At 49.4% G+C, this 13,418-nt stretch overlaps 2 protein-coding genes across 2 annotated transcripts; one reads left to right on the top strand and one right to left on the bottom strand.

Moving 5' to 3' along the window:
- Positions 1-147: 147 nt before the first annotated feature.
- LOC120950776 (twinfilin) lies at positions 148-2,619 on the bottom strand. The gene is made up of 4 exons (XM_040369062.2): positions 2,388-2,619; positions 2,168-2,245; positions 1,961-2,072; positions 148-1,893 (listed from the first exon to the last, which is right to left on the bottom strand). The coding sequence occupies exons 1-4, from the start codon at positions 2,410-2,412 to the stop codon at positions 1,077-1,079; spliced, it is 1,032 nt and encodes a 343-aa protein (XP_040224996.2). The 5' UTR covers positions 2,413-2,619; the 3' UTR covers positions 148-1,076.
- A 2,412-nt stretch (positions 2,620-5,031) lies between these two features.
- Positions 5,032-12,752, top strand: LOC120948465 (cyclin-G-associated kinase). Its single transcript, XM_040364813.2, has 5 exons — positions 5,032-5,529; positions 5,973-6,346; positions 6,436-9,519; positions 9,606-9,767; positions 9,864-12,752. The coding sequence occupies exons 1-5, from the start codon at positions 5,397-5,399 to the stop codon at positions 9,972-9,974; spliced, it is 3,864 nt and encodes a 1,287-aa protein (XP_040220747.2). The 5' UTR covers positions 5,032-5,396; the 3' UTR covers positions 9,975-12,752.
- Positions 12,753-13,418: the final 666 nt, after the last annotated feature.

The following is a 13,418-nucleotide window of genomic DNA, read 5'->3' as shown; positions in this document are numbered from 1 at the left end:
TTTCCTTTGCTTAATTTCCGTAATAACATTAGAAAATTCACGGGGCAAATTTAATTATTACAAAGTTCATTAAAAAAAATCACAAGCAAAAATTAAAAAAAATATATAAAAAAATCACCATAAAAATCACAAGCAAAAATACCATCGTTTCTTGAAAAATATAATATTTTATTCAGTTCGATTGTTAATGAAGGGTTTTGATTGGATAGTTTTGAGCTGGCATTTGCAAACGGCAGAATAAGTAGTTGCTTGTGGTAAAAGCACGCCTTACAACTCATAATTTATAGCCATCCTACGATACGATACGATGCAGTTTTTTTTCTCCAAAATACTAACGCGGACATTCAAACCGTCAAAGCGCTCGCTACGGAGCTATCGAACCTAAAATCGTACAATTTTAACCCATGATGAGTATGATGATGCCTTCCCTGTAAGCGATGGCTGCACGTTTAACGACGGTATGCCCGTATACTTGTCGCGGCTTAGCGGCTTGTTTCTTGGACGCTACCCCACCCAGCAGTCGATACACGCCGTTCATTTGGTATTTGTTTTGTAACGAGAAATTCGAGGGAGACGTTTTCGTAATTTTCACTTGCCTTGTTTAATTCCCATCCCAAACATTTGCTTGCCTCTTGCGCCTGAACTTTATAATACTTTTGATACTGTACAACGGTTGTAGTGTAACGGTCGTCCCGTCGGAAAATCGGTTCGGTTTCGGTTTCATTGCGTTCGTCTCCTTTTTGTAGGGGGTGTCGCGATCGGTACTCTTGGTTCGTTGTTGTTTTTGCACATTTTTGAACTACGTAAAATGGGGTTCAATAAGTTATTTTCTACACAGACAACACAAAAAAACAAAAACACACATAATAGTGTATTGCCACAATGCGATGCGAAATGCGATGAAAAGGTGGGGGTGCGTCGGCAGGTCGGATGATCCTAGCTACTAGCACCTGCGCAATGGTATGGGGTGGTAGCGTGGAAGTTGGCGCTCACAAAGTGTGTGGTCGCGGCTTTGTCAATGGACCGTTAGCATCAGCATCATAGTCCACTTCCACGCAACCTCCGCCACCTCCGCCTTACTCAACAGCCTGTGGTTTGGTCAGTCTTTTAGCACCGCGGCTAGGCGGTCCCTTCGGTTTGGAGAACTGTGGCCGAAGGTTCAGCTTGCGCGGATGCAGCTCCTCGTGCAGGAACTCGTCGGTCAGCTCGGCACCATTATCGATCTCGAGCTTTTTCGCCACCTGTATGCCGTGCTTTTCGATCGTCGCCGAAAACGGGCCCTTGCAGCTGGAGTACATCATGCGCTCGCGGATCGAGCAGCTGTACCCAGGCATCGAGTACACGAACACCACGCTCTCGAGATAGTTGCCCTCGTGGTGGTGCTTGAAGATGTACAGATGGTAGCGGGCGTGGTCGGTCGGTATTTGGGCCGGCAGCCCGGTCAGCTCGATGTTGTCCGCCTTCACCAGGTGTATCTTTTCCTCCTCGAGATCGATGCGAAACTGCAGATAGTTGTAGCCGCCGCGGCGCATATCGTGCAGCGCTTGGGCGACCGCGTCCGCGATCGGGCAGTTGATGCCGCCGAGCGTCTGCTGCTTGGTGTCGATGCCGAAATCTGTCTTCACCTCGGTTTTGCGCAGCTCGGCCAGCTCCTCCTCCCGGCTGGTCAGCGGAGCGGGCGTGTTAAAGTCCACCTTGTGCTTCTGGTAGCCCTGCAGCGTCGTCTCCTCCTTGGACGTCGCGTTCAGTTCCTCCTTGATGTGGCCAGAGCCAAACTCCAGCTTAAGCGTCGCCTTCGTCGAAGCGTACAGCATTTTCTGTCGCACGGTGGCCGATTCCGGCACCCAGCTCATCAGCAGCCATGCGTACCCGGTGGGGATTTTGTAGTCCAATCTACGGGTTTAACGAACAAGGATTTGGGGAATGTTTGCTTGTTTTGATGGTCACCAGTGCCAATTACCTGTAAAGAATGTAGCACGGCGTGCTCTCCTCGATCAGCGGTCTCACCAACGTATCGTAGTCTTTCTCCCAGTCTCGCTTCACATCACTGTGGCTTACCAGTCGGAGCTCCTCTGAAGAAGGGGGAAAAAATAAACAAACATATATACATCATAGATTAATTTATTTTTTTACCAGAAAAAAGCGTAAAAGTGGGTCGCATTCTTACCATTTTCAATAGAAACTTTCAGAACCCGGGTCTTTCCATCTTTGCATTTGCCAAAGAACTTCAGAAGCTCGGCGTTTGCTGTGGGGGTAAAGGAAAAAAAGTGATTAACCATTGTCCTAGCTGTTGCGGTCTCCGCGTTGTCGGGGGGAGATGATGCATCCCCCGGTTTGGGGCGGCGACGATGATTGATTCATTTTCCGTCCAAAGAGAGAACACCTACCCTTGATGCCAGTTTGGTGCGACATACTACTATTCGGATGCACTGAGCTCGAGGGATAGAAGCACTTTTAACAATGAAGCAGTCTGGGCTAGGGCTAGGGCTAGGAACAAAACACAAACAGAAAGTGGGCAAGTTTGTCTGGCGAGAGATCACAATTTTCTTTTTTGCCCGAGCAATGAATTTCACTTGTGACGATTACATCAAAATCAGCTGTCAAAGTCCGCCCCCCTCCTTTCCGACAGTTGTCAAAGTGATCGTACGAAATTGTATCGCCCGCAGGCTAAAACCCGGTTTTCGTGTGCTCACCAACGCTCGAAATCGGGGTGATTTTCCCTTGCTGGCGATTGTTTTTGTAAGTCGTTGTGAGGGTTTTTGAGAGTTCAAGATGGCCACCAAAAAGTTCGCGCTGGTGTGTGATTGTGTTGGTGGGCAAAATTAAATGGCAAAAAAAATACACTCCAACACCTCCCCCCCCCCCTCATTGACCCCACGGGGTCCTACATTTCATGTGTGTGCCATATTACCATCTGCGCAGCGTCGTCCCAAGTGCCACAAATCCATTAAACGACCACTAAACGGCTTCTAAACGACTCAAGCTCTCTACCTAAACGGAATATAGAAAGACTTCGTTTAGCAGACGGCAAACGACTCATGCATTCTAAAAATAGCAAAAAAGCTGATGGCGCTATCTGTTGGTGGGATACCCCAACCAGTTGAGCTTCATCGCTTGGAGGAGAGCTTTCTCATTTCCTCTGTACTGTTGTATGGTTTCGCATTGAAGTTATGCATCGCTAGAACTAGAACGGCGATACGATTGCTTAAATACTTAACTCCAACGGAAACCACCAGCACTGAAGCAAGTAAGATTTGAATAATGGTCGTTGGTGTTGATACCCACGTATCTGACCACACGACCATTCATATAGATTTTTGCTCGGAAAGTTAGAAGGCTATATAGGACATGATAAGATGAAACTTGTCGAAACACATTGCAAGAAAAGGATAGCAATATAATAATCAGTTTTAATACGCCATCTATTGATCAAACCAATGAAGCTGGGTGGAGCTTTCATTTTTTTACTATGGATATTCAATTTTCCAGTCGTTTAAGCTTAATCTGTGGCGCTTGGGATCCCACCAACAGAGAGCGCCACCAGCTTTTTTGCTATTTTTAGAATGCATGAGTCGTTTGCCGTCTGCTAAACGAAGTCTTTCTATACTCCGTTTAGGTAGAGAACTTGAGTCGTTTAGAAGCCGTTTAGTGGTAGTTTAGTGAATTTGTGGCACTTGGGATGGATGCCTCCTTCCACCCCTGGCTGTATCGCCCACTTGATTCAACTACCGAACTCACTGCGAGTTTCCGCGTATCAAACACTCTGGACGTGGTGACGGGTGCGTGCCAATCGGAAACGAATTGAATCCGAGGATGCAGTCAGAGTCGCTATCAAAGTGTTCGTGTTGACCCGAATGATTGGTGCATCGAGTTTAGGCCAGGTCTTGCACCTATTTTACAAGTACACACATCTTTATAATTATTTATACTTCATATCCTGAAGGCTTATGGAGCATATTGGCGCGAATACTTCGGTTCTTCATTGAATTGTACTATCGATGTATTCAACTGTCCGTCAATATGTATTCAGGTGCATGAAGGCGTGTGATGCATACACCGATGTTTGTGGTGGCCTTAAGGGCCGTGTCTGTGCTTCATCGCATGCGATTTTATCGCACGTGCTGTCCGACGCTTTTTCGGTTCATATTGCGAATATTTGATGATTTTAATAGTTTAACGATTATAAAAAAATAGTTTGTGGTTGTTCCTTCAAAACACCACACATATAGTTTGACAAATAACATCGGATGCGGCGTCCGACGAAATCATTTTTTTTTATTCCGTCGTACGACGAAATCGCACGTCCGACGTTATCTGTCAAATTCCATATAAAATTTTGACAGGCCTTCGGATAAAATCGCATCCGATGGAGCGACACGGCCCTAAGGGCGGTGGCAACGCTTTTTCGCATGCGATTTTATCGGACGGCCTGTCAAATTTTTGTATGGGATTTGACAGATAACGTCGGACGACGAAATCGCACGTCCGACGTTATCTGTCAAATCCCATACAAATCTCGTCCGATAAAATCGCATCCGATGAGCGTTGCCACGGGCCTAAGTGGTGGCCTAAAAATAGCAAATTAATACATCAGGATAAGCGTACACTGTAGCACTGTGTAATGATTACAACATACCTACGTCTTGCAAAGTACCCGCTACAGCACCATGTATTTGTGGCAAAATGATTATCTGTAAGATGAAAAATACCACACGTTGTTAATGTAATGCTTAAGATCATGCATTTTGTAACAAACAGCCGCCGGATGTGTTATCTGGTTTCACCCCAGATCTTTTCCTCACGCTGATTTTTGCGTGTGCCTCTTTGAATTGAGGTCCTATGCATTGCGCAGCTTTCCTATGGCCCTTACCCATCAATTTAATTACATTAATACTAAAATGTTATCGACTTCGATGCAAATAATTGAACAAAATTAGGCACATTAAATTTACTCCACCACCAAGTTTATTTACGTAAGGATGTAGAGAAAGGGAGTAAAGAAGTGTAGAAAAAATGAGCGAGATGCAGCGATATTCGAACGTCAAACACCCTCCCCATGTTGTGCGGGACAGCTTGTGGTGAAAACGACATTTGACAGTACGTGCACGCACACCAATGCACGAGCGCCGCAACACAATACAAGCGCAAGTGGGTGATGACTTTTCGAGGCACTGGTCGTCGTCGTCGTCGTCGTCGTTGTGTGATTATCGGGAAGAAAGAAACAAGAATCCCGTTCGTTCTATGAAAGGGGGTGTTTCGCGATTAGGATCTAGCCAGTGAGAACGAACACACTCTCGCAGCGGAAGCAGAACGACTGCAGCGGAAGCTGCGGAACAGGGTAACCGAGGGCACCAGCGCTGATAAATAAGAACGGGGCCGTTGTGCAAGTGGGCAAGATGAGCGAATTCCTGAAATCGGCCATAAACTACTTCAATGCGACACCTGCGAACGGGCTGGACAACGATTTCGTCGGCCAGACGGTGGAGGTGGCGAACGTGAAGCTGCGTATCAAGCGCGTTATAGCGGAAGGTTAGTGTTTCGCTGCGTAAAGTGGCTTACAGGGCGCGTTTATCGTTATCGCTGCTGGATAACGACGAACAGTGATAGTGCGGGGTGGCAATGCAGGCTCCAGCAGCAGAAGCAGCAGCTGTTACTCATCCCGGAATCAGCTTTCGAGTGTATCGAATTACACTCCCCCACTCACTCCCTCGGCCGTCCGATGCCGTCCTTTGTCCAGCGCGCAGCAAATGTCAAGCGCAACCCAAAAGGACACTGTGGCGTGTGGGCGTCTGTAGGTGTCGAATGGATCGTTTCTCGTCCTGCTCCTCCATCCAAAGGTCACGCCAGGACGTTGGAGCAACACAGGCTGGGGGAAAATAAAGGAGGGGGCGGTGGCGCGAACGAACGAATCGCACCAGAGTCTTGCTACCCGTGATTATCTAATTCCTGCGTATCTTTTACTGCGACCGTAGGTGGCTTTGCGTACGTGTACGTGGCGCAGGATGTGCAGTCCAACACGGAGTACGCGCTGAAGCGTCTGCTCGGCACGGACAAGGAGGAGTGCAACAACATCATACGCGAGATCAACTTCCACAAGCAGGTGTCCGGCCACCCGAATGTGGTAAAGTTCGTTGCGGCCACCTTCATCGACCGGACGCAAAGCGCGAACTCGCAGCGACGGGCGGAGTATCTGCTCGTGTCGGAACTGTGCAAGGGTGGCTCGCTGTACGACTGTCTCGAGCAGGACCTGGCCCCGGAGACGGTGCTGCGGGTGTTCTATCAGGCGACCAAAGCCGTCGCCCATCTGCACAGCCAGCCGAAACCGATCAACCATCGGGACATAAAGGTTGGTAGGAAACCTTGCCGCTTTTTTTTTTAAATTCAAGTATAACTTATCTAACGCCTCACAATTCTGCACCCTTTTGACCCTTTTAGATTGAAAACTTTCTCATCGGAAGTGATGGGCTGCTGAAACTGTGCGACTTTGGGTCCGCCTCGACCGACAGCTACGCGCCGGACGTAACGTGGAACGCGCAACAGCGCGACACGCTCGAGGATGCGCTCACGCGCTGCACGACCCCGATGTACCGTGCGCCGGAGCAGCTCGACACCTGGGCCAACTATCCGATCGGCATCAAGATGGACGTGTGGGCGCTCGGCTGCATTCTGTACTGTCTCTGCTACCGCAAGCACCCGTTCGAGGACTCGGCCAAGCTGCGCATCATCAACGCTAACTACACCATTCCCGCGAACGATGCGCGGTACGCGTGCTTCAGCGACGTGATTCGCGGCTGCTTGCAGGTCGATCCGAACCAGCGCTTCGATACGGCCACGGTGCTGGAGCGGCTGGCGGCCATTGCCGAGACGAAGGGATGGCCCCTGAAGGCACCGCTCGGCCTGCTGGGCAAACCGCTCAACTCTCCGCCGACGGGAATGACGCCGGCACCGAGCCCGAGCCACAGCCGACCGAACGGTGGGCTGGTACCGGACCGGCCGGCACCGCCCAGACCCGTGTGCCCGCCGGGCGGCCCGGTGCCGGTGTCGAGCGACGGCAGCCTCCGGAACAAGTACCCCCAGCGGCCACCGGATCCGGTGCGCATGGGGCACGCGAACGCGCCACCGCTGCACTCCGTACCGTCGCCCTATCCCACGCCCCCGGCGCAACAGTTTAGCCAGCCGGCGGCCCCACCGGCGACCGGAGGCGGTGGGCTGTTCTCCTCCATCAAGGGCGGGGCGGGAAGCTTTCTGAAAAATCTTAAAGACACCTCCTCGAAGGTGATGCAAACGGTGCAGCAGAGCATCGTGCGCACGGATCTGGACATGAGCTACATTACGCAGCGCATCCTCGTGATGCCCTGCCCGTCGGAGGGCATCGAGTCGGCGTACCGCACGAACAACATCGACGACGTGAAGCTGTTCCTGGACAGTCGCTACCAGCCGACGAAGCTGAGCGTGTACAATCTCGTCGGGCGTAACGGCTGTCCCCGACTGCCGCCGCCAGTCCGCACGGTGGATGCAGGGTTTATCTACGCGCCTGCTCCGCAGCAAGGTGGAAAGGCGCCGGTACTGACCGGGCTGTACTCGCTGGTGGAGGACATTTACGGGTTCCTGAGCGCGGATCCGAAAACAGTCGTCATCGTGCAGAGCCCGGACGGTGGCCGTGCGCTGGCCGCAACGGTGGTGTGCGCACTGCTCGTGTACGCCTCGCTGGTGACGGAGCCGGAGGATGCAATGCAAATGTTTGCCATCAAGCGAACGCCACCGAATATGCGGCCGTCGGAGCTGCGCTACCTCTACTATCTCGGCGACATCGTGCGCTCGGTGCCGCATCTGCCGCACTACAAGCCGGTCACGCTGGTGTCGCTTGCCGTCACGCCAGTGCCGCGCATGACCAAAGCGCGCGATGGCTGCCGGATGTACGTCGAGGTGGCCACGGCCGACAGGACCGTCTTCTGCACGCTGCAGGATTACGAGCGGATGCGGCTGTACCACACCTCCGAGGGTAAGATTGCGCTCGCGATGAACGTGACGGTCTGTGGCGACGTTACGATCAGCTTGTATCATGCACGCAACGCCCTCGGTGGGATGGGCCGGCCGCAGGGTCTGAAGATATGCCAGCTGCAGTTCCACACCGGCTTCATACCCGAGGAGGAAACGCTGATCAACTACGATCGGGCCGAGCTGGACGAGGTGCCGGATCTGGAGCACGTGCCGCAGAAGTTCAGCGTCGCGCTCAGCGTTTTCGTGGGCGACTCGGAACGGCCGCCAGCTACGCAGCCGCCGTGGCGAACGCCTAAGGCATCGCGCGATCCCCGTACGCTGTTCGCGTCCCAGCTGGAGTATGAGGAGAACGTTGACAATTTCGTCACCAAACCGAGCAGCTCAGCGAGGGCAACTGCAGGCGAATCCACCGCACCACAAAAGCCACCTCCTCCACGACCGGCACCACCATCGCCGCAACCGATGCATCGAGTGCTAGGCGACGATATACCGCGCAGGGGATCGTCCGGTACTCCACCTGTCGTGGCAGCGGCCGAGGAACGTGAGGCTGACCTTTTGAACCTAAACAAATCTAGTCAAGGACGACCGGCACCGGAAGAGTCGCCAGCCCCGGTTCCGAAGATTGAAGAAACGTACGATTTGCTAGGAGGACTGTCGCCCCCGGTCGTGAAAGGGGGAGCATTCGCTGGCTCCGGTGTCAGAAGTACGCCGACCTCCTCAGCCGTACTGGATGACATATTCGGAACGCTGGATGATGCGGGAGCGCCAACGGGCAGCACGCTTCCCACCACCAAGTCCAGCAGTGATTTAAGCGGGCTGAATCTAAACTTTGACCACTTCGGTGGGGTGGCCCAACCGGCCAGTGGTGCTGCTCCCTTCACCAACGGTGCCGGCCAGTCCGATGCTTCGGCAAGCAATGCGAACAACAGCTTTGGCTTCGATGCGTTCGCCGGGGTCGCGCCGCAATCCATCTACAACAGTGCCGCCCCAGCGGGCGTACCCTCGCAACCCGCCCCAGCGGCCGCCGCTGCGTCGAAAGATCCGTTCGCGGATATTGGCAACCTGGCGGCCGGTTTGGGCGGCGGCATTAGCGCCGGCGCGAGCGCTGCCGGTTGGGGTGGCAAACCGGGAACGACGCCGAGCCCACGCTCGACGCAGTTCTCCAGCCCGACGCACCAGTTCAGCGGGGCGAGCACGGCAAACCCCTCGCCGAGGGCACCCTCAACACCCAACCATCAAATGCGCAGCCCGAACGATCCCAGCCAAGCGCAGTCGCGCCCCGACTATAGCCGATCGCATTTCGAACCACCGAAGAATGGAAGCAACGGCAGTGCGAAGGACGCACCAGGGGCTGGTGTTGGCGGTGGTCGATCGGGTGACATATTCGGTGACATTCTTGGCCAGCAGGGCTATTCGTTCGGCAGCACCAAAAACCAGGGGCCGCGAACGATGAACGATATGCGCAAGGAGGAGTTGGTGCGGGAGATGGATCCCGAGCGGGTGAAGCTGATGGAATGGGTGAGTAGTAAACCGCATTGATCTAATTGTGCTTATTGTTATTGAGTCGGTATGTGCATCTCCTTCCCTTTCTGCCACTCTTTTAGACCGAAGGTAAGAAGAACAATATCCGCGCGCTACTGTGCACCGTGCATACCGTGCTGTGGCCCGGCGCTAAGTGGACAAAGTGTGAAATGCATCAGCTGGTGTCGGCAGCGGACGTGAAGAAAATTTACCGCAAGGCGTGTCTCGCTGTACACCCCGACAAGGTAGGTCGAATGCGCCATTTGCCCAAAACTTGCTTCCGCCTGACCATCCGTAACACAAGGAGTACAATTGCAATCGCAACGCTTCGTCCTTTTCAGCACACCGGTACGGAGAACGAGAGTATGGCTAAGATGATATTCATGGAGCTGAACAATGCGTGGACCGAGTTCGAAAGCGATGCCACCCAGCAAAATCTGTTCGCCAATTAAGTACACTCTGTTGCGTGCGTTATTACTGTTGCTGATGCCAACCCAGATCGGTAGGTGATGGTTTGCTAGCATATTACAGTTGCTTGTTTTTGTCCCAGAGAAAACCGTACAGATTCGGCCAATGCGAGTCGAAGTAAGTTTTCTTTTGCGTGTGGGTTCTCTTTACAACCGCGGCAAGCATTTTCGAAACATCACTTTCTTCTCCCGTTTTACGTTAAACAATTAGGAGAGTTTTAATGCATCGAACTATCAGTGTGTGTGTGTGTTCCTTTTCCTAGTAGAAATAGTATACTTCTTCCAACTGTAGAAGGAATCCACGTAAATGGCAGACATTTCCGAACAGTGTCACAGCACTAGATTAAAGAGCCCGGGCCAAGGCGTGGCAAAGAACTGAACTGGCAACGGTTGATTGATGCTAATGTGATAATTTGTCCCCTACTTTTGTGTTTTACTTTTATCGAAAGTGCACTTTAAAACATCACACCGTTTCAGGGTTTCGCTGATCGTACTGTTGAGGGCAAACCCGTACAGGTTGTCCGTTCGTTCCGTTAGCTCTGGTATGGGAAAATTCTCGTGCACATGCAGCGAACCAGAAAATATATTTTATTCCAATGCATTCCGCTTTAACAATGGATGCTGAGTATTGAATTGTTATCCCGTTGGATAAGCAACGATAAGCTGCAAATTTGAGACCAATCATTCAGTGATTCTGAAAATTTCCTAATTTTGTTTGCTGTATGTCGTTAAAAATACAAACAATAACCTTGCTTTTTCTTTCCCTTAAAGTACCTTCTACAAAAGGTACTGGTTTTAAGAAGAATAAACTTGAATGTTCCATCAACGGGCTCAGTATGTGAAGCTTTAGTGTCAGTCGCTTTCAATGATAAGAAAAAGAAGAACAGAAAAAAAAACAAAGTTAAACCAGCAGAATTCCACATTAAACGTATGCTCGGAATGGTATATATCACAATAGATCAATTAACACTAAAATACAAACTTTAGGGTGAAAACATGCTACCAATTATGAGACACGAAACGTTACGTATGGCACGCAAACAAACCTATATTTAACCAGCATAAGATGAATGTTAATCCTTTAGCACTTAACAAAACAACACTTAACAAAACAAAAAGGTCCAGAAAGCAGAACAGAACTAAGTAAGCGTATTGTAATTTAAAACAGGAAAATTTTAGCAAAACCGCATACTGCAGCTGCTGCTGCTGCTTGCCCACGTTGTTGATTGTTCATTACTGTGTGTATGTGCGTAAGCCAGTAACTTATTCCCTCTTACTATACGGTGGTAGATAATGTGAAATGTAATGAAAATTTCATTCGCTCAGATAAATATGTATATTGTGTAGGATATGTAATGATCGCTCGACAAAAGAATGTGTTGGGTGGGATGTGTGTGGGTGTGTGGCAGTCGGCGGCAATGTGGAGGGGGCAGTTGTAGAAGACACCTTATGGAGGATCCACGTGAACCGGTACAGTTGTTGAATAATGGAAGTTATATATGCTTTTTACGCCGTAAAGGCAGCAGTGGACAGAGTAGAAAGTTAGTTGATCCACGGAAAACAGATGCTATTACTAGATTGATGATTTCAACTGCAAATGTTATCATAACGCTCTAAAGGTAAGTTACGTTAGGTGTAGCTTTCTTAGTTTCAATGCTTTTGTTAGTTTTTCACAAGGATGATGCAGGCGTGAGAAAAAGAGGAGGTGAGAGCAAGAGAGAGAGGTACTGATGATGTAAGCCGGAATGTGAATATTGTAACAAATATTGCTCAGCACGACGAACGACGAAGCGATAGGGGGTGGAACGATTTGTGTCGTAAATCCGTTATACTCAACAGGATAAACAAGACTATGATCGCTTTATCGCAACGCGGTGTGTTACGTGTTAGGCGAGGGGTTGAACGGAACTGTGATGTTTAGCTTTGGTCGCAAACCCTGCTGCCTACCGGAATCCCGTGCTGAGCAGAGGTAGAGTGTAAGGTAATCGAATCCTTTCAAACGACATCGTTTCAACATGCGTGTGGGATAGAGATTATTGCAATGATTATATATGTGCATTATTTGGTTGGTAAATACCGGGAAAAGGGAACAATCGCAGAATGTGTGTGTGTGTACAACTATGCGATTGCTGTGTGCAGCCAGCTGCTGTGAAAGCATAAGGATGTGAGACAATGAAATCGTAGGGACAGGAAGGGAAAGGTTCGCTGTAGAAAGTTGCAAAGCAATAACGAAACGCGAAGGTTGATCGAGGGACAGAAGTCACACGTGACAGAAGGTGGTAAAGCCCTACCTAAAGGGTAATTAGTGTAGGGTAATAGAGCAATCGAATGCTTTGCTCGTCGATGGATATGTGCTGTTCCCGTGCTAGGTGATGAATAATTTCAGTTTTCTTTGCTCTCCTCACACGATAGAACATTATTTATTTGCAATTTGCAGGCTTACTTTAGTGTGCAGTAGGAGGACTATGAGGAGGAAGAGGAGTGTGGTACATTCTAATGTAAAACCTGTAACGTTCCATAGATTAATGAATACTGTTTACTCTTGTTTGATTGTAAAAGAAAGATGAACGTGGTGGCTGTATGGGAGGAAGAGTGGAGGAAGAGACATATTTCCAGATATAAAAATCTACTGTTACACGCAAAGTAGGATGCGCGAACGCATGAAAAATTATTACACCTTCCACTTGTACTCGTATACACAATCTATCAGAAAAAAAACTCTTATATATTACGTAAATACATAGCGTTGAATGATGAACATAACGTGTGCGTCATGTGTGTGTGATTAATTTAGCGTTTTGTGAAGGACGATCTTTTCAACGGCAAACGGTAAACGATCTTTACTGCAATTTGTGCTACGGTGGTGTAATCATTCAAATTATTTTCCTCTTATTGATTAACTGCTTTTGTGGAATGTTCCTTCAAAAAACAGCTATACGATCGTTAGATGCAAGCAGTGTCGCGTAAAGTAGTGTTCGTCTTGAAAAGGCGTCCTCGCCTGCTCAATTAGAAATGAAAATTGAAGGCTCAATGTAACTCCAAATGTGCAATGTAGCTCCTTACGTTTAATGTGATGCTACAAGCTCATTGTAGTTCCGTAAGCTCAATGTAGCTACGCCCGTTTTTTCTGTTGATCTTCTGTTGATAATTTAACATTTGCTGATATTCCGACAAATCATGATACAATCCCAGAGCTTTCAATTTGCACCCAACTCTGTGCGTAATAAATATCACACCGTGACCACTCTATCCGAACGTAATTTACATAGAGACTCTAATGTCTAGTATTTTACTATTAACTAATAAAACCAACAGTTAAACTGAACTAACTGTCTGCCATGAGTTTCTCACAGGTTCATAGTTATATCTAGAAAACTACTCGTCGCATACGGATTATAATCATAAATCGCAAGGCATTCGCAAATTGTA

This window comes from Anopheles coluzzii, chromosome 2 (assembly GCF_943734685.1).
Source record: "Anopheles coluzzii chromosome 2, AcolN3, whole genome shotgun sequence".
Taxonomy (NCBI): Eukaryota; Metazoa; Arthropoda; class Insecta; order Diptera; family Culicidae; genus Anopheles; species Anopheles coluzzii.
The sequence above is the reverse complement of the archived record's forward strand: the minus strand, read 5'-3'. Positions and strand labels throughout refer to the sequence as shown.

Coding starts and splice junctions, on each gene's coding strand:
- LOC120950776 (XM_040369062.2), bottom strand. CDS start 2,412: ATGTCGCACCAAACTGGCATCAAGG. Junction 2,246..2,387: donor GCACCAAACTGGCATCAAGG/GTAGGTGTTCTC, acceptor TTACCCCCACAG/CAAACGCCGAGCTTCTGAAG. Junction 1,894..1,960: donor CCGTGCTACATTCTTTACAG/GTAATTGGCACT, acceptor TTAAACCCGTAG/ATTGGACTACAAAATCCCCA.
- LOC120948465 (XM_040364813.2), top strand. CDS start 5,397: ATGAGCGAATTCCTGAAATCGGCCATAAACTACTTCAATGCGACACCT. Junction 9,520..9,605: donor GGGTGAAGCTGATGGAATGG/GTGAGTAGTAAA, acceptor CCACTCTTTTAG/ACCGAAGGTAAGAAGAACAA. Junction 9,768..9,863: donor TCGCTGTACACCCCGACAAG/GTAGGTCGAATG, acceptor CGTCCTTTTCAG/CACACCGGTACGGAGAACGA.